Source organism: Pezoporus occidentalis, unplaced genomic scaffold (genome assembly GCF_034315485.1).
Source record: "Pezoporus occidentalis ecotype Australia unplaced genomic scaffold, CSIRO_AGI_Poc_V1 ctg150, whole genome shotgun sequence".
Taxonomy (NCBI): Eukaryota; Metazoa; Chordata; class Aves; order Psittaciformes; family Psittacidae; genus Pezoporus; species Pezoporus occidentalis.
In genome coordinates, this window is record NW_026913317.1 from 1,154,259 (window position 1) to 1,181,206 (window position 26,948).

Consider the following 26,948-nt stretch of genomic DNA (forward strand, 5'->3'; position numbering starts at 1 on the left):
ACAAACCAACCTACTAACCAAACCAAACAACAAAAAACATTTCTTCTCTGATTTCCACCAAAATGTCAGCAGTCACCGCAGCATCAAACTGTCTCTGGAATACAGGTACACTGAATCCATGTTTTCTCCAAATTTAACCTTTATGATATAGGAGCTTTCAAAGCACTACGTGCAAAAAAAAATTATTAAACAAACAAAAAAAAACCCCACCACCAAACCCTAGCTAGGCTTGAAATACCTGCTCTGAAAAAAAATACTTACAATGGTTTCTTACTTCTTTGAGTCATCAATATAGGGTTTAAGCTGGTAAGAATGGTGAAGGCATAAACTATCAAACTCTAAGAGTAAATAAGAGCAACAACAGCCTTGCCACTTATTAAGCTCTTCCATGCCCTGTCTCTGCTAGTTCTATTCCATCTCTATTGAACAAAATTTATTTACGCATTGTAGGGGGTAAATACAGTATTTAAGAGTGCAATGTAGTACTTTGAGTCCTTATAAATCTGAAGTTTAAAAACCTTGATTTATCCTGCAGTCCATATAGATAACGCATCTGAAGAGCTGCGTTCTTTGAGAATCCATCAAAGAGCCACAGAGTTTTGAAAGTATCAGTCAAACAAATGAACAATGCGGTGCCATTGAAATATTCAGCTGCTAAACAAAGGAACTTAATACCTAACAGAAAACCACACCAAAATGGGTGCTAAAGCTTATGTATGTATTAAAAGGCCAGTATCAGAACAGTTTTTAAAATTATATTTTCAACTGTATACATAAAAAAGAGTGGTTGTTGGGTTTTTTTTTTCAGATAATGAGGAATCACCAGAGCTTTGACTAGAGCAAGAATTCACATAAAAATATTATATCCTGCAAAGCCAAGCCACTTAAAAATTGCAATCCATCAAAATAAGGTTAATATTTGTTACACTAATAGAAGTTTGCATTTGATGACAGGTACCACATTTTGAGACTATGAGTCCAGCTGAAAAAAAAACCAGAAAATTAATCTCAGCAAATCAATGTCACATGCAACATACTATTAGCTCCCTAAAACTTAAAGCTCAAGACACTCAACTATGTCTACTGTATTTATTAATCAAAACCCAAGAGGCATCTAGAATGCCAATGACAGACAACAAGAACAATTTATTCAGATACAAATCAAGGTTAACAGGAACAAACTGGCTGCAACTGACACACCAAAGGAAACTGAATCAGAAAATAAGCTGCTTATTTTTCTAGACCATATGGATTCCTTTCCATTTAGAAAAAAAAAAATCTTATTTGCAAGTCAGCTATTACAATCTTCAGTCCAGCGCAGGGCAACTAAGATGATTAAGGGAGTGGAGCATCTCCCTTATGAGGAAAGACTGAGGGAGCTGGGTCTCTAGAGAAGAGGAGACTGAGGGGTGACCTTATTAGTGCATATAAATCTATAAAGGGGGAGTGTCATGAGGATGGAGCCAGGCTCTACTCAGTGGCAAACAATGATAGGACAAGGGGTAATGGGTATAAACTGGAACACAAGAGGTTCCACTTAAACTTGAGAAGAAACTTCTCAGTGAGGGTGACGGAACACTGGAACAGGCTGCCCAGGGAGGTTGTGGAGTCTCCTTCCCTGGAGACATTCAAAACCCGCTTGGACACATTCCTGTGTAACATTATCTAGGTGTTCCTGCTCCGGCAGGGGGATTGGACCAGATGACCTTTTGAGGTCCCTTCCAATCTCTAGCATACTGTGATACTGTGTGATACTTACTAATGATACATAATTTAAGAGATTTTTACAAGAGAAGTTTTACAAATTGATGCAAAAAAATGAATTTACAAAGAAATGGCATTTTTTCCCCTAAACTCATCACTCCACAAAAGCTTCTCTTAAGCATGCTACAGCTGCTGACAAAGGCCTGAGGTATTTTTTCACTATTTATCACTAGACCAAGAAGTTGCATGCTCAAGAAACTGCAATGAAAACATGGGTGTAACATCTGAAATAACCTGAAGCCCAGGCAAGAATAGGTATTTATACTACCTCTGAACCTTCAGGGAGTTTAGAGAACCCAAAGGATAGGAGATAAAGGAGATACAGAGATGAGCCTGTTAGAGACAGACACAATAAAGACGGCAAAATAAAGAAATGCAAAGGTGAACGATACTGGTTTATATGTACACATTTTATCATGGGTACAAGGAAATGTGGAGAAAGAAATAATAAATATCCAATGAAAATGTCTGTAAATATAAGTTACATATTTTAGTACCAAAACCTGTGGATAAGACAAGTTGATTAACTTATATACATTTGAGAATAATATAAAAGAAGAAATAGATCATTAGCCAATTTAAGCTAGAATTAACTATCTTTGAGTTTGCCTTGTCTTCAAGGAAATCTCTTCAAGCAATCCACCTGATCCAGATCCAATATTGCCAGAAAACTTGGGTACATATATGACATTTGTTGTGACTTATTTCCAAAAAAAGGAAAACTGTCACGAACCTAGCAATGCCTCCCCCTACCCTTTTCATATGGCTCCAAGTAATGTCCATCTGTCTCCACATGGTACTACTGACATCAGAGTTTTACATGCTGTAAACTAGCTCTGAGCTGTGGCATAAATGCTTGAACTGTATTTTACTAGAGATCATAAAACTGAGGAAAGTAACAAACACCATCACATAACTGGTAATACAGATTTATTGAGATACTAATGTGTACTGTCCAAAATTAGCCACTGAAGCTTAGTCTTAAACACCTCCATGTGTGCTCATACTGCCATAAAACAACGAAGAAGCCCAGACCAGCCCATCATGCTAACTGAAACAACTGGGAAAAGGCTTGAAAAAGAGCATCTCTAAATGAACTGCCCCTGCCGCCCATGGTGTTAACTCTGAAATCACAAATTTAATATACCATTGCTTTCTTCAAGCAATTTGGTGTATCAATAAACCCTGGAATTTCAGAATTTCTCAAAATCAGACATCATGTGTGGCATAATGTAATTTTTACACTAATAATGCGTCTGCTCTGACACCAAAGGAGAAAACACAGTTATAAACAGCATATGTACGGAACAGAAAACAGGCACATGCTCGTATTATAGATACAGAGCACTTCAGCAAGGTTCATGGACATACAATTTACAAGTCACTTATCCTGCCGTGCTCCTCTCCCCTGGTTACGTCCTCTTTGATTTTAATTATCAAAAAGTCTGTTAGAATTCCTCCCTTACATATATATACATACACACATACTCTGAAGTCTAGACTAAAAGTGAAACAGCCAATCAAAACCGCTAAAATATTTACATGATGCAAACTTCTTTTTCTAACTACATTTTCATCAAATCAGCTACTTTTTGATGCCACACGCACTTATAAAAGGGGAAAGGCTTATGAAATCATTTTAGCACTCTTCCAACAACAGAAAGTTGTAATTTGCAATTGTCTTTGGCTTTTTAGACCATCTTGTGAGAATTTAGACACAGCTCTCAGGTTTCACAGTAAAAAAAACTATTGATCTCAATTTAAATTGCTTTACAAACCAAACTTTTCAAAGTTTACTAATGACAAATATTCATATTTTACCTGCTTTTTACAGTATTTATGCTAAAATTACTTGTCACCCTCTATTTTGGGTATTTGGTGTCAAATGAGACTTAAAAAAAAAAATTTTGCTGCTTTTATGCCAAATTTGACTGTCGGTTTTTACTGGAACATCAAAAGCAGGCTTTTAATTCTCACAGTTTTGATGCTTAATGAAAAGTGAAAGTTAAACACAGCATGGCAGCATTAAAAATGCATGGTAAATCCATAGCACCCTGACATCTTAGCCCTGCAGAGGATGTGAAGAAAAGCCATTGTAAACAAAAGATAATACTACTAAATACAAAGCAAATTAATTAGATGGTCTGACACACTCTTAAACAAAGAAAAGATGGAGGGAGAACATATGTACAACTATCTTCCAGCAAAGATATCACAGTGGTCTGTCAGCAGCACAACCATATATTGAATTCAAGTTTACGTGTTTGTTTTCAGGCCTTGCTCCGGACTATCTGAAGATTGATACATTGATTAGCTGCTATAGTCCAGAACTTGGACAAAGAAGGGGTTTTGCATCCTCAGCTGTACCATACAAAGCAGATGGCAAAGACTTTTGGCTCTGAATCACCTATTGTACACACTGCAGACTGCTAAAGATGGTTATTAGTTAAACTCTGAACACTAAACCCGAATTTAACCCAACTCAGTTCCAGAAATAATGTCCAAGTTCCCCTGCCTAATTTCAACAGGGACAAGCAACTGGCCCACCTAAAGCTCCTGGCATTTGCCATTTCTGAGAACTCTGATCTCCGATAGCGGTGAACTGAGCTGTAAGCTCATCAGTAGTACCTGAGATGATCTGGTTTTCTCTCTGCAGTCTTCTAGGTATTAAGCTTCTCATTCAGAAAATAGGAGCAATACAATATTTTACTATTTTAATGCATTTTTATATTAAAATGAGAGAACAATATTGCCACTGTTTGCAATATATGGAACATTTTACATTCATACATTCTACATAATGTTTGTGCACAAATGGGAGTAAGCAGACTAAAATTATGCCTTCATTGCATTTTACCAGTTTGTCCTTAGGTAACAAAGATGTGAGTCTCAGCTCACTCTTGACAATACAATGTGTTTATATCCTTTTGCTTTGCTTTCTTTTATGCATATTTAGCTGATTTTTCTTTTGCTTTCACCTGATCCAAAGTTATATTTTAACAAATCTTATATGTATTATTATGAGAGGCTTGTACAGGCATCCCATAGCAATCTAAAGAGAAATATATAGCTGCAGTGAGCGTAACACTGCAGCTGAACTCTTAGCATTTGGGTCATGAGGCAATGGCAGAAGATCAGAAACCTCGCAGCTACCTCTGGTCAAGTTTCTAAGAACAGCAGAGTTCCTGAAAACTGAGCATTTCAACATAGAATCATGCATAATTTATATAACATGTACTACAGCAAGTTACTCAGGGTAAAGAAAGAAGTTAGAATATGCCAGAAAAGGTAGCACTCAGTGTGCCTGAAATTAAGCAGCTCTCCAGATCCATCCCTTTCCCCACTCCTTTAACCCTGGTTTAGCGAGGCAATAGTTGCTACTCCATCCCATGCCCTGCTTGTTTGCTGCTGTACTGAAGAGAAAAAATTGCGATTCCTTTTAAGAACAAAAACTTGGACTGAATATTCCTCTTCTAAACCTAATGCTAATTTTAGTACAATTCAGGCAAATAAAATAAGAATCAGAATTTTAATGTAACAGGGTAATGAATGGCAAAAGAGAAGCTTAAAATAATCCAACCCCTCTTTGCTTTATTACAGGGCCATCACCTGTTTTGAAAAGGCCAATGCAGAAGATTGCCAAACATGCATTAGCACTTAAAGGATGCAAGCAGAAGAGGAATGCTTTAAACTGATTAAAAAACATCCGTGTCCAAAAAGACTGGGTTTGGAACTGTTCACAGTATTTTAGATAAAATGCTGATTCACCTTTATATAAATTTTCCTAAAAAAAATTAGATTTGTATTGTTTAAGGTGCATTTAATTTAAACTAACATAGTGAAAGTGACCAAGTGATTCTTTTATCATGGGGTTTGAGTGCTCCTACGTATCTCTACATATGCATGTGAACTAGAATTCAGTGATTTTTCATCTTGCACAATAAGCACAGACAAACAAAAACCAGTAAGAATGTGCCTCCTTACCTACAGAATCACTTAACCACTGAACATATAAAATTAGTGTGCTTAATATGGACTTAGCTGTTGTCCAGAATCTACTCCGGGTGGAATCAGATACAAGATTTAAAGGTTCCCTGAAGAAACTTACGCTAAAGGAAACATTTCTGTAGAGAATTGCTGCATCAGCTCCACTAACAGTCAGAAAAAACTGAGCTTATGATACTTGCTTGCCCTAAGGGGTCTTTTTAAGGAGATCTGCTGCTTATTTGTTATATAAGATCTAGTGCAAAAAGCTTATGGAATGCAAGTTTCCATCTTGAATTTTGTGCAAACTGAGAAATAGGAATATTATAGCACTTTAAATTTCTCCTGAATATTTGTTTAAAGTCATCATTCATTCGCAACAATTGCACAAATCAACAGGAAAGTTGCCTTTAAAATGATGGATGTTCATCCTACTTGCTTTTACCCTTGTGCATCAATATACATGATCACACACATCCTAATAAATCATAAAATGATTTGGGTTGAAAAGGACCCTTTAAAGATCATCTAGTTCTAACGCCCTGCCATTGGGCAGGGACACCTTCCACTAGACCAGGTTGCTCAAAACTCCATTCAACCTGACCTTGAGCACTTCCAGGGATGGGGCATCCACAACTTCTGTGGATAATCTGTTCCAATAAATAGTATTTTTTCTTTACTGTTAAAATGATATTTTGGCATAACCAATATGTTTCTATTTAACATCCTCTTCAGGTGAAATTATATGTTGCCCTTAGGTCTGAAAGTCTTCCCCTGGGAAGCAGCTATATTCATAAGTACCTATTAAAACTTCACATGGCAATGACTGAAACAAACGGTCCTTCCTTGAAACCAAGATTAACTTTTATACCAACAGCCCCATCTTTCTACATCAGCTGCACTACTCTTTTCCCTTCCACCCCACACCTGACAGCACACAGCTGACTCTTGCACCCAGCACCTTTCCTCTGCTATGGTTCCTTCCTCACTCCCCACTTCCCAGGATAACAGCAGAGCTCAGTAGGGCCCTAAAGCAGAAAGACAGCAGAAGGGACTGAGATTTTGGTATAGCTAAGGTGATTTCTGGAATAAGAGTCACTATAGTCCAATGGTTTTCAGACAAAAGTGTTGTGGGTATTGTAATGATACTAGATACAGAGGCTCAGTAACACTGCAATGTGTAATTCCACTGAATTAATTGTAAATACTTGCAAAATTTGGCTGAAATTTTCGTAACACAGGCCCATGTTTATGAAAATAAGGAAGAAGCAATCAGAAATGATTTTTTATTATGATTAAACTATAGCAACAATACAGCTTATAAAGGCTTCTGTAAAAGCAAGAAATAAAAAGGTTAAGCCAATATTTTACTGCAGAACAACTCCACAAATGTGCTCTCTCATGTCCATGCACTTGATTTTTCAAAAACTGGTTTTCTGGAAGAATAAGGTATAGTTCTTACAGCATCTCACCAAAACTGTCATCTTGAAAACGTTCTTCTTATTTTCCAACCCCTCAAACTCAACTATGAAATCTGAAGCACCAGTTGAACACTAGGCTAATGCAGACACTGTCACAGAAACTATTCCAACAATCCATTCCATTTTAACTAAATAGGTTCAGATAGTCAACAGAAGTAAAAAACAGTCATATCCCATTTCTGGCACTAATGGAACATGTCCACATGTCCAGAGCAACACTGAGCAAAGATACTCAAGCTCAATCTGAAGGATCAGAGAGTTACTAGAGCACCACAAGTGCCCCTGAGCTCTGCTGCACCACAAGTAATGTGCCATGCCAATTATCCAGGAGAGAACGGCACACTAACAGAGCTACCTGCTTCCAACACCTGAGCTAGATCCCTTGAATATCTCTGCACAGCCCTGAATTGTGCAGGATACCTGAATTTCTAATTTAAACAGGTGTGTTACTTAATGCATTAGAGTAACAAGTCTCATGTAGCAGGTACCACTTTCACACAGTAGCTTTTCAGAGCAGAATCACGCCAAGTTCAAGCTTTGGGTAGGAAGCACATGCAATACTCAACAGGTAGATATTACTGAAAGTCCAAAACACAAACTAAAGCAACGCATTACCATTTTTATCCATGGAATGAGGCTCCGATTGCTTCTTTCCAATATCAGCAAAGGATCTCACAATTGGGATCCTGTTACTCAGCTTCTTCTGGTTTTGATGGTGATGCTGTTTCAGTAATGCCTCGTGCACTCTGTGACGAACATCCTCGCTGAGCTGCCCAGAACCCACCTGCTGGTCCAGAATCATATCTGAAAACATACATAAACATGATAAAAGAGGGGAAAGTGGAAACATTTTAATTTTTCAATTACAATAATAAGAATTAGTCCTTTAACAAGACAAATTAAATGTTAAGTTTTATCTAGAAGTGTTGCACTCTCAGTAAAAACAAATAAATAAATAAATAGATAAATAAATAAGGTTACTATCAATGGAAAAAAGTCAAGCCCTCAAAAGATATGTAGTTCCCAAATTAAGGTCACCTATGTAGCTTTGAAGTCAGTCCCCAAGCGCTCTTTTTCCTTCTTTCCCCCGCCCCAAAAATAAATGCTACCCTATTTGCTGCAAAGGACTTGTACGCTGTCAGGAAACAACAGGAAACAACTTTTTTGTTCCCTTATACTTATCACAGCACATCACACTCTAGCTCTTTATTTCTTGTAACTATAATTACAATACTTTCAGTACAGTATAAAGAAATTTCAGATAATACATGAAATTTTGCTGCATCATTTGCAAATACTTAATAGGATCTCATTCTACTGCCAGATGTACATGTTCTTGCAAGAGAATCATTACATAGAGGTGTGAGTGAAACAGATCCCCCTGCTAAGAAATTACAACCATTTTTGCAGTCCACCAGCAGAAAATATTCTTACTTATTCATATTCAAAACTACTGGTAAATATTTACGTTATAATATTTCAAATGGGAAAGAACCACTGAGAATTTTTCTGTGAATTATTATTTTGGGAAATCCTGCTAGCAACAGTAATAACGCTTAAGAGAAAAAGTAAGAAAAAAAAAATCTGTACCAAAGCAAGTAAAACAGCAGCTAAGTACACACTGTCCTTGTACATCAATTTGAAGAAATGCACTGCACAAAAATAGTGATATAATAAGCTGAGTCAAAAACTCCTTGTACTGAAAATTCAGACAGATCATGATTGTGTGCTGCAGTCAGATTCTTATCTACCAGTAAACTCTGTGGGAAAGCAAGCAGAGCAGGGAGAAAAAAAAAGAAAAAGCAGATGCATCATCAGTAGAGACATAATTTGTCAGGTATTTGATAGTTGCCAAGAGCAAGGGAAAGGAAGAGAGATAATAAAAGGCACCCAACAATTATGCTGGTTAAAAGCAGAGTTTAATTGCTAACAGTCAACTGTGCCCTGTGCATACATTTAAAAAACACAGCAGTTTTGCTGAATTCTCAATATCCACGTAACAAGCCAATATATCATATACATAGGCTGCTTTAAGAGCCAAACAACAAATTACCTTCATGTTTCACTTGCTATGTAGAGGCCACCAACAAATCTTACCTCTATGATCACACACACACACACACACACACACACACACACACAAAAAGAGAACATTAGGACCACAGATAAATTCAGCTGTCGGCAGATGCAAACATGAGAGATGTATGCACATCTCACAATGAACAGTAATGCAAAGGTTTTTGACACTGCCTTTGACTGTCTCCAGCAATTACATTCTGTGCAGTAGACAGAGCTGACCAAACAGCTAATACCGAAGAGTAGTACTTCCTTGTGGTACGCCTAAAGGAGTAAAACCTGTCTTCAGGGCGCTTCACCTGACTCTGAATGGAACTTTTATCTCCAGGGTCAACTCACCAGCAGGTCAATTACCTCTACACTGGCAGCCTAGACAAACACTGTTATGTTTCCATGACACTTGACTCTAATGGAAGAGATAGAGAGGCATAAAAGCAAGATGAGTGACAGAAAGGCAAAAAAGAAGGTAACACAAGTTTAAGAGAAAGTCTTCAGCAGATTTTTTTGTCAGGAGGAGCCAAGAATTTGCAAAACATGAGAAAAAGAAAAGAAAGCTCCAGCTCCAAGAAAAATGTTCATTTTCCTGCTCAACTCTACTGCCTCTTCAGGAACTGCCTTTGCCCTGAGGATAAGCCCATCTTCCCTTTAGACAGCCTTACTACATGAATTTTCATGTCACAGTTCCCAAAACAGGCCAGTACTTTCTGTAACATGAAAGGTGATCTCTAGAAGATAAAAATAAATAATACATACATAACTTAGGGCATATGCGCTAAAGCACAATTGAATTGATCCTCTCCCCACTCCTTTTAAATTCTGCTCACCAAAAGAAAAATTGTAGAAGATGCAAAACCAAAGATTACCTTCTCTGAGTCGCTCTAAGACAGAAATCAAAAGGAAGAGCTGAAAAAAACGACTCTAGAGCAGCCAAATTTAAAGTTGCAGTCATCAATTTGCTTACAGATCAATGTAACTCTACTAATATGGTGTCATTCCTGGAATTACATTTTCCATAGTAAATATTAAAACATATTAACTGCTGAGGATGATGTCAATATTTAAGATGATTCACTTGAGGAGACACAAAAGCCAGGAAAATCATATCCTTATCCTCTTTCTTGCCTAGATGCTCTGCTAGGCTCGTTAACAGTCACACAAGCCATGGAGCTAAGTGCCGGTGTGACTAACAATTTTTGTTTCCTGCAAAACTGAGAAGAAAGTGGCTTACCTTAAGTTTTCTCTTTTTTAAAAAAAAAACTTCCCCTCTACTTTAGCATCTCTGCCACATGTAAAAAGAGAAGATGCATTCAGATTTGGAAAGAGTGAAGACGTGTTTTCTTGCCTTGATACTCCCCTTCAGTTGTCATTCCTTTAATACAGACCCACTTGCAGTAGCAGCTGTAGGAGTTTAAATGCAGTCAAATTACTGCCAGATTGCTGTATTTTGACCATTTTTTCAAGACGTGAACAGATGTGAATAATAATAAGAAAGACTGTCTCCTTCAGCACCTGTCATTATGGGATTCCACTTCAGTTTCTTCTCAAGTTTCTCAACATATCTTTTATAAGCCCAAGCACCTGCAATGTAGTGATAACACTCTTGATTGCAAAGATAAGCTTCAAAACAAGAGCAACACAGTTAAAGCCCAAAAGTAAATGGCAAACAGGAGCATTTTAAACATCTCCTTTTCAAAACAAACTCTATTTCCTTAATCATGTGAGAAGATTCTACATGGTCCCACCAGTTGAAGCTGTATGTTCTTTTCAAAGCCCTGTTTTTGTGTTTTTGTGTCTAGAGCACATGGCCATTTCTCCAAATTCCATGTGACAAAAAGACAGTAAAGAATACAGATCTGAAACTTTACAGCACTGTATCTCAGCTACATTCCTGTGTAGCAACAGAGACTCTCCAGAGTTCCTGTGCTCAGCAACAAAGGTTTAGGGATTGTTTGTTTTAAAGATTTTTCCTCTTGAATGACCTTTTAAATTCCGCAGAGCCAGAGACACAGCTTACCATAAGATTTTTCAAGGATGTTTCACAACCATATGGAGCTTTCAGCAAGATGCAATGTGTGGAATACCCCTCAGCATAGTGTTACCCATTCTACTAATTGCTCACACCTTACCATTTCTGCTGACATCACAAACACTGAAGTAGGATGCTTTTTCCTTAAGGAATCTTGATTCATGCCAGAACCATGAAATCAATTTTTTCTGCAGTTAAGGACAGACATTCCTGCTGCCCTCGTTGTTTGAAAAGATTTAAAGAAACTTGCGGTTTTATATCATTTCAAGAATGTTTTCTTGTTACAGTTACAATACATCATTTACATATAATTGGTTTTGTGAGCACACGCAGGCAATGTGAGAACTTAAAACTACTGTAGGAACTCAAATGTAAACCCTCATCACCTTTGAACAATTTACCTAGGATGTGAATTAGACCAGGCAAGAGACACTTCACATCAGTTCAGTACTGCAGCTCATGTGTTGCCCCTCACAGAAAAATGTATCTGTCCCACCTCAAGAGCCAGCAAAGATGCAAAAGCAGGTTGGCCACTTCCACGCACTCTGGAGATGCCTATCACACACTGCAGTTTTGTAGACAGACATGCAGCCATACCCACATGGAGGCATCCCAGGCCGAAGCAAACAAGCAATATGGAGACACTCAACTGTGGACACAGGTCACAGGTTCACAGTGTGCCCATCACCTTACATACACAAAACTCCCATATAAAACAGAATAAATATATAGAAGGTAGCCTGTGCTGTCTGAAAAGAAATTACTAATAGGTAAACAGGCTAAACTGGGCCTGACTTTTGCAGTGGTGAGTAAAGGAACAAGATCTAGAGATGGGTTTTTTGGGTTCGGTTTGCTTTTTTTTTTTTTGAGCTGTGTACCAGAAGGAATACAAGGTCTTAATTGCTGGGCTCATATTCTCCTGATAAAGGCTGGCACTGACAGTTTACAGCAGAAGAAACTGAACCCAATATATACTGGCAAAATTGCCAGTATTTACACCTTTCAATCTTCCAAATTTTGTAACTGTGCAACTGCAAGACAAAATGAGAGATTAATGACAAAAAATAGAACACATGGGTTTTTGTGTGCGTCATGACTGCCTTGACAGCTGACTACAAAACCTAATTTAAACGCCAAGGATTGTTCGGTTTTGTGGTTGTTTTCTCTCCCTTAAAGATAGGGGAGAAGAAAACACAAGTAAACCTAAGACAGTGCTTTACAGAAGACATTCAGCTGAAATGTTGTCCTTTATTTTAAGCTGTCTCTTATATCAAATATATACTTCCCTAGTGAGTTAGACACCAGAAGCAAAACTAATTATTAGAATTCTTGGGCTGCACTTGTGAACCAAGACCCATTTACAGTGTTTACAATGGTGACTATAAACAAGGTATCTAAGCCAGTGGATTTAGCCCACTCATCCAAGGAGGCAGAACAGGCACCGACAGACATATTCTATTTCCAGCTCTACCTGAAATTACTTTGTTCAACCTCTCCACTGAATTACTTGAAAGACAAGAAAGTGAAAAATCTTTTTTTTCTTTTTAAATTATTAGCAAAGCAATTTTACTGAAGAACAAGAGCAAGTATTTCATAAAATCATAAAATGTAGAGATGAGGCTAAAATTCCCAGCTTGCATATCAGAGAGCAAGCACAGTTCTAAGTCAGAGGTATTCTAACATGCCACAGTGGATGCTATCAAAGGAAGAATGGAGACCTTATAGAACAATATACTTTGCATCTCTAAACAGAGCAAGAGCCATGAGTGATACTGATTAATGTCTCTACACACAAGACGAAAGCTGAGATTGACCTGTGCAATCTAAGAAATTCCCAGGTTTCTGGTTATCATAGGAAAACACTAAACCAAAACACTAGAATACAATTCACCCATAGGCAAAGGAACAAAACCTGACAGGGGTTCCTTTGTAGAGATAATCACTGAATTATAAGCTATAAATAAAGCAAACAAATGGCGAAAACCTGGGTAACTGAGAAGGTGAAAGTTGAACGAAAGACAGGTGTAGGGTCAAACAGAGAAGCAGACTGCTCACAGCCAATTCCATACTTTGTTACAGTGTTGAAGTTAAAGTTACCATAAAAGCACTGACAGAAATATAACACAAGTGTTGCAACTGAAACAAAAGGCTCCAAGTGAAATAAAATCTAAGCGGAAGCCAGTTTAAATATATCATTAATAGCACTTAATATAGCCTAAAGCAAACAGAGGCAAAAGAAGACTTGTTCAGACTGAAAGCTTAACATGATATCACTGAATTCAATAAAACTGCACACTTGGGATGTAATACCCTGAGTTGTTGAGCACAGAGTCGAGTGACCTCAATCACAAGATTAAGCTGTTACACAGACTGAAAATTCGATTGTGAGAAACATACAAAAGACTGAGAAAGGAAAAAAAGATCTCTGGACTGGAAAGCATGGAAATATTTAGAATTTAATTTAAAAAAGAAACCATTTTTACATTTAATCTATTTAAAATAAGTGGGACTATATAATATTTGAAACATGCACAAGTCCCCAAAGCACTGCTGTGCAACGCTGAGGCCGCAGTTTGTATTTGACAAGGTTTGACATTTGTTCACAGTACACTCTGCACAGCTACCAAGAAAACGCAAGATCTGTGATTCATATTGTAAAGAAAGTATTGCCATTAAAGGCTGGACCGAACAGTTTTTGAACCAAACAGCAGAAAATGGCATCATATGTTAAGTAGAAGAACCTTTTGGGTTCATTCAGTGGTTACAATCAAAAAACAGATGGTAATCTGAGAATCTACATGGTTTCAAAGGAATTAAATGAAAATATCAAAAGAGAACATTTTAATCTGCCAACTTGAACAACACTGTGAAGCTGCTCTCTAATGGTGCAGCCAGACACTGGCAAATACCTCCTCAAGAGACAAGTTCCAAAATAAATTGTTTTGATTACATAGATTTTTCAGACTTCCTTTTAGCATATGTTCTATACAGAAGTGATCGATAAAATATTACTACATCAAATGTTCAAAGGAATTCCTTGTGCATGGAGTGCTAGCTTACTGATATAGGAGCCACTGCAAAGACATATGAAAAAAAAAGAATGTCACATATTAAAAATAGTAACAAAAAACTCTAAAATATGTTTAATAAAAAGCGCATGTTAAAACAGGAAAAATTCAACACAGGAATTGAGCTCTTTTCAAGGAAAAAGTATAATCCATCTTAAAAATATTTAAGAAACTTCAAGAATAAATATGCTGGTTTGCTGCACGATGACAATGTTGGAAATATATCTCAGAAGTCTCTATTACATTGTGAGTGTGAATTCAGCATCATAGGTACAAATAAGTTCTTTATTGACAAAGAAAATTGGGTGACTGCCCAAAGAAATTTAGATACTTGTAGACCAAGTCATTTTCAATAACACAGTTGGAATGAAAAAGAATCTAATAAAGAATGGACATGCTGGAAGACAAGATGATTTAAAAATTCTCACCACATCACTGGTGCCAAAATATTCTTATGCAGAGCCATCAGAGTTTCCAGGGATGAAATACAAAATGTTCTGGGAGCCATGCAAACAGTATAAAAGACATTTTTCATCTGTAGATTTTGCCACAAGCCCATTAAGGTCTTAAAACATTGGCTTTAATAAAAGAAATTTTCAAGGGCTAAGTGCTGAGAGTTTAATGCCTTAGCGAGTAAGTGTTTACAGATTAAAAGCCTTGACTAAAACAAATAGGAATTCTTTGTCTCAATTTAGCAAGGAAGATTAAGTACACCTCTTTCAAGGATACAAAGACTGGCACTACATTTGCAGAAATGTACTTTGATATTGGAACATAGCCCAGATAGCAAGACATTATCAACAAATACACAACACGCATTTTTCTTCCTAACAAAGTGTTAAGTGTAAAGAAAGTACATGTGCAAAATTATTTATTTGTTCTCAAAAGATATGATGCACTAGATAATGCAGTAAAACTGTCAATAGATTGCATTAAAAAACAAAACCCATAATAATAAACTACAAACCAGAAGTATAAGAACCGAAGTTAATTTAGGAGTAACACTTAAAACCGCATGGTATCATCTCTTCTGGCAAATTCTTCTACATGCGGTATACATAGTAGCATTGAAAAGAACAACCAAAAATGACCTTCAGTATCACTGAACTAGCAACCGTGAGAATGGCTAGCAAGCAAAACGAGGAGAGAGGTAGAAAAAAAAAACAATTAAGCCAACAGGTGAGATCAACCATTTCTTTACATTCTAAAGTGCTGAGACTGTCAGATACAAACTGTAATACACAGCAACACCAGAAAACAATTTTGTACTGTGAAGCACACAATAAGTAGGCCTGTAACTACTGGCAGTGAATAGCAACTGAGTAGAACAGACAAGAAAGGCTTTCCTGAGAAATACAAGTTCTGTCTAATCTTTAGGTCCAGTAGTCCTTTATAAGGAAAAAGAGCAGCCTGTCATATTATTTGGAATAACCAAATTTCTAACATACCTAGCACATGTATCTTGGTGGCATACAGTCACCACTCGTATTAGTCTCCGTCTCCCAGCACTGCTTAATGAATGCTACACTCTTTGTAACATTTTGTAAGCACTGGAGAGAACGAACTACATATGTAGTGTTAGACTAACAAGTTACAAAAGAACTTGATTGAGGAAGAGGAAAACAGCATTAGAAGACAAATAAAAATAATAGAGAAAAGCAAATGGAACAGCAACCTTATTTCACAGGGTCAGAGGGAGAAATCTGTTCAAAAAAACCTAACACAGAACGTCGGCAATTTACAGATTGATTCACTTGCCAGAAGAACCTGCTGCAAAATAATTACATCATTCCATATTGAACTGGGGGGCGGGAGAGGAGAGGAGAGTAGTGGAAATCCTCTGTCACAGACAAAGCAAGACCCATGCAAATTTATTGTATGTCAGATCACCTTCTCAGAAAGGCATGCCTACCAGTTCAAATAAGGCAACAAACAAAATATACCCAAATCTGACAAAACAACGGGTACTTTTAAAGTGAAAATAGCACATGCCCATTCATGAAAGTCATCCTAAAGCCTCTTCTCAGGACACATTTTCCTAATCAACAAATCAAGATACTGTTGTGAATGCTCAAATATTTGGCCATGTTAACTAAACAAACAAACAAAATTACTATAGCTAATAACTGGGGATTAAGAGATTATAAACATGAATGCATTGTGGTCTTACTATACAGTATCTTCCAAAACCAGGAAAAAAACAGAAGTTTGTTGAGGTTATTTTTATTGCATTAATCCTTACTTTTTTATCTACTTAATTTTGGAAGGGATCTCTTAGTTGACTACATAAGAAGTTGCAATTTCTAGATTAAAAATGTAAAGCTTGAACTTGAAAATTCTAATGTGCTATTTTAGCAAAAAAAAAAAAATATATCAAGCAGCTGACCTAAGTAATTCTTGATTGTTAAAAATATTAATAAAGCAGCATACTGGGACCAACCATTCTATGACTCTATACTGATAAACTTTTGTTCTTTCGAATCATCTGCTTTTTATTCTTCATGTTTATCTTTTATCATTATAAAGACAAATTTTCAAGCTCTGATTCAGACCATGATTCATGGGAGAATGGGCTCTCAACACAGAACAGAAACCCACACAAGTTTCTGCAGATTTGGATTAATAATATCTTGCGTCAGTTTGACATAACCGATTTGGGAAAGGTAAAGGCAAAAAGCAGCTACCACTACTTGAGCCAATTTTAACTCCACTGTTAAATATAGCCCATTGAACAATATCCCCCTTACCTGATAATAACTAAATAACTAAAATTTTACCTGGCCCTTACATAGACATATATCACCCACAAAGCAGTTTTCCTGATAACTTTAGAATTTTTTCTTGATATCTTTTTTACCTCTACCTAAACAAAAATCCAGTATTTTTATTTGTGTATTTTACACTCTCTGTTAACATGCTACTTTGCACTTGTGACAAGGCAACAAAAAGGCCCCAACAGCCACTCATGCACCATTTCTCTGTGCAGGTGCTCCTTCCCAAATTTACACCTGTTTAGTCAAGTTTGATCTAGAAAAGTTTGCAGTACGGAGCATACCATAAATCTAATACTGTATTTATATTAGATAACGAGATTCATGTAATTTGTATGAAGTGTCAAATGTATGATTTACAGATACAGCATCATTTTCAGAAATGTTGTGAAATAGAGTAAGGTAGAAGTAAGGAAAAACATTCAAGTAGATGTAAGATATGTAAGGAAACCAGTCCAGTAACCATCATGAGTGTGAGACTAGCTCATACTAAAGGAAGATAAAGAGAAAATTAGAGACCACAGATTACAAAGCAGTACTGGTCTTTGCTCTATGTCTTCTCTGCAGGGAGGGACAGAGATTTTTAAATAACAGGACCAAGGACACAGCACTAGAAACCCTCTAGGGAACATGAACCCTTGGACAGGGTGTTAACATTTTAATGACGAGTTTTAAAGTCTAATGCAAATATGTTTATAATACATATATTATCCTTGTCTTGACAGACTACAGAAACCTACATTATGTTCAGTTCTTGTCTACTAACAAATTTATTTGTAAATTATCTAAATCTAATTAGCTGCTGTATTTAGGAAGGGAAATTAATATACCAGACTATAGCAATGATCCTAACACAGCTACACAACCTTTGCAGTTTTAGGACTCCCTAAGATCATCTATTACAGGTCTGCACTATACAGCCCATAACAATCTGTTCCATTACAGTAACTAATGCACTGCCATGAAAAAAGGCCCCTGAAGTTAACTAGTTATAAGCTTTATGGGAAACACCAGGAACGCAGAAAATGGCATTCAGTCTCAATCTCACTCATACTCTTAGAAGAATCATCCATTATGTTCTCTCTTGCTTTCTGCTTTTAGGGTTCTCAAAAGCTCTAGAATTGCAACTGCCAAATACATCTTTACTGGAAAAAACACACTAAACTTTAGTTAAAGAAATTAACATACCTGAAAATTGTTTTAAAAGTTACACTTCATATTATTGTTCTTGGTTTTATTCTCAACTCAGAGACATGGTTTTTAAACTGTGTTACATAATTATGATGCACACTTCCCTATATATATATATATATATACACATATTTTTTAAGATAGAATGTCTGCAATTAGCATAGCAATAGATTAAGTCTGTGGAAGCTAGCACACACATCATTCACAATGTGAGGTGTCACAGCAAAAGCAGAGAACATGCCAGAGAAATATAGAAATAAATCTCAACTGTCCACTCTGCTTCATTTTAATGTTCCCCTTTACATAAGAATTGATTGTGTAAATAGCGAAGTTTATACAAAAAATATAAATATTTACTAGTTGTGTCAGATATTAGATCTTTTCTAATATATTTTCTAATATATGAGTAAAATATTTCCTAGGATTGATCATTATGCAATAGTTATCTTGTAAGCATTTTATTTTTATTATTTTCATAACTAATAAATGCAGCATCAGTACTTACCTGCAATTTCTTCTATGGAATTAGCTCTCATGTCCAAAAGGACTGTGCCATTCAGGATACAGCTCCTCAGCTCAAACAAGCTATGAAGTGACAGCGTGGCAACATAGGGCTTGCTCCACCTCTCTCCACCATCCTCTACATCTTCTTCAAACTTCAACCACCTGTACAAACAACCAATTTTATAACTCCATTGCTCATAAGAAATTAAGTATCAATTACTTCTATGGATATTGAAAGATCACTGTTAAATGTGTTTGAATTTCACTTTATTCTTCCTTTGTAGGAAATACTAGAATCTTCCCTTGTCTGGTTCTTCCTATATAATGCTGTATTATACCATTTTTGAAGATAAATTCTGATCACACAGATTAAAAGAGAAGCATATTAAGTAATCATTACTGTATTTTACAGAAAATTTGAGCAAATCTTTGGCGTACAATGATATTTCTATAATAGAACAAGTAGTATGAAAAAAATTGAGAATTTCTGGTAGAGAAAAAGAAAAGCTATACATCATCAGAACACAGGACAGAACTTTCTCCAGTTAGTCTTCATTTTGGACTAAACATAACAAAGAGACATATTTCATTTAAAGTAAACATACTGACATATTCACACTTCACAGAATTGCATCCAGTACCATCACCACAAAAGCCTATTATGAACTTGGTTTAAGTTGTTAGTTACTTACCTGCACTAAGCTAATCATAAAGGGAGTTTAAACATGCAAAATTTAGGCTACTTTTCGTGTAAAAGCCAATTAAAATGAAAAACCTCACAGGCACATACACAAGCAATGTGTAAACACTTGTGAAGTCTTTCAAGCCCAAATTAAGGCCTTATTAAGGTAAAACAGTCACATGAATGGCATGAAATATCACTTCAGACACCAATAATATCATATCTCACTATTCTGAGTCTCATTCTCCTGTTCTCAGGTTCCATGTAAATCTGCAGAGACAACATGAAACTGGCATGAGAGGATCAAGTCTTTTTTTACTAGCCAGCTGGATGAATTTCTTGTATGACTTTTTAATTTTTTACTGATTGAAATTACACTAAAATGATAAAAGAATACTAAAAAAAAACAAAAAAAAAAGAAAGAAGAAAAGTCTGTTAACGTATGCAAAAATGTTTTAAATTAAAGTTATTAAGTCTTTCAAGCATACACAGATGTTGCTGTGTGAAGCCATACAGCCTGCCAGCTTGGCAAGGTCTGAACAGCTACAGCCACAGCACAAGTCACTTGACACAATAGCACGCAGCTATTTCATATGGACCAGGCAGCAGAGGAGTCAAGCTGAGCCTCACACCTTGACAGCACCTTCACACTTACTTCCAGACAGCAGGGAAGTACAGAGCCTTAGGACCTCTGAAGCTAAGCAATTTCCAGTTTTACCAAGCAGCCCAGTAACACACCAAACACAACTGGCCTCTTCTGTTCCCAGCCCACCCGCCTATCTCTGCTCCTACTTGTTAAATATGCCCGTGTACATGTACTCTAGACAATTCTCTCCTTTCAGTCCCTGTGTATCAGACTCTTCCCCTCCTGAGGCCACCCTGCGAGCAACCAATACTTCAGTGACCCCACTCATCATCAGCATATAGGCTCCATTCCTGATGCATTCCATTTCTTCTAACTGTACAGAACATGAAGTTGGAGACTTTAACATGATCTATTTTATAGTCTTTTCTGTCTGCAGCAAAGAGCTGGAGTATACATTCAAAACCCGCTCAAGAGTCAACGTATAAATGTAATCTTACAATCTCCACATGAGTTTTGCCTTCCTATCCCAATTTGAAAATAAACAAGCACATCAGAGACAAAACAGAAGTGACAAACCTAAGTTTTTTGTGACTTAATGCCTTTGAAGAAAGTTCTGATCCAGTGAAGATGCATTTTCACTTCGTAGTTTTTCCCTAGTACATCCATTTATTCTCACTATTAATAATTTACTTTCTAACTATTGACAGAGGTTTATTTTCATTAAAACTCAAGCCTAAACACTTTCCTGTTGGTTCCAAAGTGTCTTTCTATTTTCCTTCCTACAATACATTCTTTTCTTTTCCAGAAACATAGTGATATTCTCCCCAAAATTTTCATTTTATATTAGCAGATGAGTCTTAACAGTTTGGGTAAAACTTGCCACAAACCAGGCACTATTTTCCAGCCACGATCACAAGAGGTTATTAGGATAGATTTTAACATGAACTTCTTTCCTAACAGCTGCAATCTGCAACTATACTATTGTGTGTATAAAGTACAACTGGTTTGCGTCAATGTGCTGCTCTACAAGCTTACTGGAGATATTTTTTTCAGAACAGAAACATCATGCATTCTCCACACAAAAAATATTAAAACTGATTTTTATTGATTTTAAAAGAATGTTTCTTCTGGTTTGAAATCAATTAATGGGGGAAAAAATAGTAAATTTTATCACTGTGTCCACATAACTACGTCATTCCATGGATAGGAAAGCCTAAAACAGATCCTGGAATGGAACAGGCTGCAACAGCAGGGCACTTTTTCTTGTTCTTACTAATTAATCTGCAGGAATGCTTTTGCTCATGAGAGATGTTGAGGGTTAGGGGGGGAAACCACCAAGCTTCGGTTAAATCCTATCCATGGTTCCCTTTGATATGTTACTATTTTGATCAAATTAAGAACAAAACATCCCAAGTATCTTGAGCAAACAGCATAAAACCATTTTTTAAAAATTGTAAACCTGAACTGTTTGTGCACTTTCAATCAAACAGAAAGTATGAAGATGCGGATTTACTGCATCAGAGTGAACCCACCCCTTCAGTCCATGCAGAGCTTGGTGAAATGAATACAGAATTACTTAGTGCCATCATTCTCATTAAAGACAATTAATGACCTCTATCCTTTGAATTTTAATTCATCTACATGGCATTATGTCCAATGCTAGACAATAAGATTTACAAATACTGCTAGTGGCATTTTTCGCACAGGTGGAAAACATGTAATAAGGCTGGAAGAGCAACAAAGGGTGCATCCTTTCCATGCCATGCTTTTAATCAAATTAGTACCTTAGAAATCCTGAATAAACCACTGAAATTGAAAGGGATCCAGTGTATTAGTTTCTAAGTATATGATCTTGCATATTGAACACTGTCCCATTTCTATTACTCAAGTCTCTTTGCTCTTTGTGTACGATATCCTTATTTATTTCTAGAGTAACAATACCTCCCGATTTCTTATCATCGGCAAGTTTCATTACTACAGTCCTAGTTTTGTCATTCAAGAATAAAGCTATTTATAAAGACTAATTCTTCAGAAGTTAGTTGTCACTACCTTCCACACCAATAGTTTTTAATCTTTCAGCATGACCTACTGCACCTGTTCAGTTAGTTCCTTACCCACTAATACAATTTTACACTAGAACAGTTTAAGTAATAAATTCCCACTGCTGTATCATATCAAATACTTCACTAAAATAAAGATCCACTGTTTCTTTGTCAGAAAAACAAAAATCAATTATCTGATTAAACAGCATTATTGTTAGTCTGACATGATACACCACTGTACTGCATTTGATCCAATTTTCCACTTAGCTACAAGTCTACAATTATTCTTTCCTTCACATATTGCTCTAAGCCCTGCATAGCTCCAAAATCTGTTCATCCCAACCAATTTTATCTTTTTTTGAACAGTGCTGCTGCATTTGCTATAGTACAACAATGCACCCGAGAGATTCACAGGAAGACAGGATTTACCATATCCATGAAATACATGTTCTTTCATCTCTCTATGATGGAAATTATTGCACCCTCTTATTTGCACAGATAAAGCACTTTGACTCTTGTTTCAATTTTGAATTTGGTCATTTCACCGCCATCTCTTCCTGTTCTAACAGCCAGCCACCCCACGTCAAATGCTGTCTGCAATTTTTGGATCCAAAGTGAAGATCATTTATCAGTTTCTTCTGCATGGCAACCAAACTCTTTATTTTCATCTTATTTCTAAAGTTAAAGAAATTTTTAGTATTAGCTATTATACTTCACTTTTGTATTTTCTGAATATAGTTTTCTTGGCTGTGCTTTGATGTCCTTTTTCAACAATCTCATCTTGCTCCTGTTAAACATTTTTGATTCTTTAGTTCCCAAACAACAACTGGAAAGGCTGTACACAGAGACAGATCAACCCCTTTATATAGACAGAAAACCCTTTATTTCACCTATTCCTTTCAAATTCTATCTTATTTATGTTAATAAAAATTGTTCTCATTTTTCAGAAACACAATTCTGCAAAGGACCTTTTTTTTTTTAGTTGAACTAAAGAAGCTTTTTCCCTACCTAAAACTAACCTAAGCCATGGTGATTTTTATTTTTAATCACAGTAGAAGCTGATACCCTTCTTGGAAGGTTCTATATATTCTTAATCAGTATGAGAACACTGCAGATGATTAACTTGAATAGATTTACTCTCTCTGAATATTAATAAGATTAGTTAGGAACATTACTACATTAATTTTGCAGCACAACCCCCATATGAGAATTTTGTACATGTTAAGATCTATATTTAGCATCTGTCTATGCCTCTTATAGACAGATAAGGAAAGTGAAGGTCATAGAAAATTCTGTGTCCCTCTGGGAAACCTGGAATTTGCAGTAAAACTAAAGGGAAGCTAACAGCCATATTCATTCTAAGCAGCCCACATATGTAGCTCCTCACAAAATCAAGAAAAGGGGGAGGGGAGAGGAAATAAAAACCTCATACAACCAGAAGAAAAAAAAAAAAAAAAAAAAAAAAATAACCCAACATTGAATACTCAAAGTCCCAAAATCAACTGTTCATTGATAGCTAGAATATGTAAAAGTTTTATTGCTCCAAAGTAATCTCATTCCTCACTTCAATCTTTTTATAATGGTAACTTTATCTGTTTCTTCAGGATTCAAATAGAATACAAAGTTTGAAAGTTTCTCAAAATGATGAGCTAAAATATTAATAAAATCACTAATTTTTAATTTATATAGAGAGATGATATGTTTACTTTGATATTTTTTTCCCTTGATATTCACTCTGACCTATATTTCATAAATCCAGATCAAAACATTTGGCTCTGGGAAACAACAAATACTGTTGTACTACTAGCAGTCCAAGGATTAAAATTATGGTTTTATTTAAGCTTTATACCCAAAATCTGTTCCTGATCTCACCACAGCTTTCAAATCACTCTTCAATATGCCAGCAACCAATAGCTACAGATAATTTTTAAAAACTCATGAAAACACTCACCTTGCTGTCTCCCTCCACTCCGCATCCTCTCCTTCACGCCAACAAATTTCATCAAGCTCAGTAAAAAGATCATGAGGAATGTGTTCCTCATCATCGTCTTCTGTACCCAGAATAAACTGCACCCTTTGTGATGGGGTATCTGGGGAAAAATAAAAATATAAACTCCAGAACACCATTTTTATTTTTCCAAGCAAGCAAATATTTAAAATTTCATGAGATTATCAAGACTCTTCCACCCCTATCACTTAGTGCCACACAGAAAATATGATTATAGTTATACTGTAAAAATATTCATATACAAACACCTTCAGACTGAGGCCTCTTTATTTATCATAGTTGTCTAGTCTGCTAATTAAACAATCTCATCTAAAGATAGAATGTGATGTACAGAAATAGTGATTATTGGAAGCTGAAATGTTATCTCACAGAAAATAGCACAGACAGCAGCATAGATATTGCTGATAAAACTCTTTTAGTCCAGTGTTACAACTACTCTGCCACATCTTAAGTCTAAATCTACAGATCCAGCTCAGCTCACAAAGCTGGTATACTAAATGTACATTCTTTGTTTTACCTTTTCTGCAGAAAGAAACCGGAAAAAAGCTCTATAATGTCAATATACACTGGGAAGTTCAACAAGAATACATCACCATCTACACACCTACCACTCCCTGCCCTTTTGTAAACTGTTTCTACATGGTTAGGCTGTTACAAATGAAGAAGTAGTTTATCTGTCCCAATTTCTCTATTTTACTCTTCCTATCTCAGTCTTCTCTTTGCTAGTTATTTTTCTTCATAACCTTTCAGTGCAAAACACTAAATGCATTTTAGAGAAATACGATTTGTTTTTCACATCACTCAGAAAATTTCCAGAACTCAAAAGGTACCTTAACATACACGTATATTCAGTGTTCATAGCTCAAATTTTGTAAGGCTCTTTAAAAAAAATAAATCCTATTTGTTTATTTAGATGTAAATCTCAAATGAACAAGCTCTGGAGGAAATCCAGTCTCTCTAAAAATACACAGTTCTTTTTTCTGCTAATGTATTTTATATATCTAAGAGGAACCAAAAGCCCTTTGTAAGAGCTGATAGGGTCCAGGCTGCCAGTCAACCAAAAAATTGATTATCCAGCAGAACAGCTCAGCGATTCCTTGAACACTCTCTAAATGAAGTTCTGTTCTACAACTGTATTTGTAAGACAACCTACAGTATTTTCCATATAGGATCCTCAAGCTCACTGAATTTTGGAAAAACTGAGATAATAGACTCACCAAATGCTAGCTGAAGGGCAAATACAGCTGTAATCAAAAATAATTAAATGGGCAACCGATTCAGAAGATTAAATTCAGCAGTACAGATACCTTTTTTGGTAGCAGTAAATTTGCTATAGCAAAAAAATACAAACAGTACCTGACAGTTTTCACGTAAGGTCTATTTGCTTAAGCAGAGTGTAAAGATATGGTATGGTCTAGGCTACTTACTCCTTCACAAAGCAAGGAAATGAAACCCAGGAAGAAATACTGGAGAGAAAGGAGAGAAAGACAGGCTCAGATACTACTGAGCTTTAGGGGATGGAACTGCAGGAGGACAGGCAAGGGGACAGAAATTACTAGTGGTGAATCATTGAAGAATACCCTTTCTTTTGTTACTCTCTCTCTTACTCTTCAGTCCTCTTTTTTCTTTAAGGCCATTTCAACCTCTATTCTAGACCCCCTCCAGCCTCTCTTTACGTATTTCTGTTTACTTGGGGATTTTTTTAATTCTTTATGTTCTTGATATCCACATGTTGGTATGTTCTAGAGAAGGATAACGTAAACACAACATCAAGATTTAATCCGAGACTAGATAGCATATTCTGGTCAAGAAGGGTGCAACTTGTTAAGATTATTTCCCAAAAGGAAAAAATTCAGTGACATACAAACTTGCAAAGGGCAAGTGCACATGACAAGTAACAGAACATGGAGAACAAGCTGCTTTGGTAGAGAGCTGGACTGCAGTGAGAATCTGAGAATAAGCATTGCCAGGAACATCCTGTACTCTTGATAAAATCAGCACTAGAACTGATTTAGAGCAACAGCTACTATTAAGTAATAAATGAGTAGTGCTATACAGCAGAGCTGCAGTTTTATGAAAGTTATGATACTCATACAAATGCACACTTTCAGCGTGGCAAGGAAAGCAGAGGATCAGAAATCTCTTGAAGTCAGGTGAGCAGTAACAAGGAAACATGTTACTGCTGTGACCTGTTCTTACCAGTTCTGTGTAACACAGCTACTTCACTGACAACAGTGAAGAATCTACATATATGTTAAAATATGCACTAAATTATTTTCATCCTCTCTAAAACAAGAGTAAAACTAGGTTGTAGATTCTGGCTAACTTTCTTTGCTGCTGTAATTTGTACTGGTGTCTGAAACCTGTAAACCATAGGTGGAGTTTCAGATGCCAAGCTGGGGGGGGGGGGGAAGAAGCTATTGTTTGCTTCATAGTACAATAATTTTATTTCAAGGGCAAACCCCTAAGAAAATTAAACAATAGGAAAACAGTAAAACTAAAAAAGAAAATCTGTTGGTTCCACTTGTAAAACTGAGTTAACAGGATTACTCACGTGAGCAATGGCAGATGGATTTGGCTCTTATTCATCAGAGTAATAAATACCAAATATGTCATTAATGTATTATATGGAAAATGAGTAATCTATGATTCAAAAACAGAATGAAAGAATACTTCAATTGCTGACTGTCAAACTGTGATAACTTAATCCACAATCTAGAAGCATAATATCTGCAATTTAGGACACTCAATGTTTTTGAAGTCTG

At 36.2% G+C, this 26,948-nt stretch overlaps 1 protein-coding gene across 8 annotated transcripts in view; it reads right to left on the reverse strand.

The window, feature by feature from the left end:
* The window catches only part of SLC4A10 (solute carrier family 4 member 10), a 151,148-nt gene that overhangs the window by 48,104 nt on the left and 76,096 nt on the right, over positions 1-26,948 (reverse strand). For all 8 annotated transcript variants that reach the window (XR_009963294.1, XR_009963295.1, XM_062611058.1 and 5 more), the window contains 3 exons: positions 24,127-24,265; positions 18,867-19,027; positions 7,845-8,033 (listed from right to left, as the gene is read on the reverse strand). Coding sequence is in view for 6 of the 8 variants with exons in the window: in XM_062611058.1 (XP_062467042.1) it covers positions 7,845-8,033; positions 18,867-19,027; positions 24,127-24,265 (489 nt within the window). In the remaining 2 variants the exon portion in view is untranslated. The remainder of the gene's footprint in view (positions 1-7,844; positions 8,034-18,866; positions 19,028-24,126; positions 24,266-26,948) is intronic.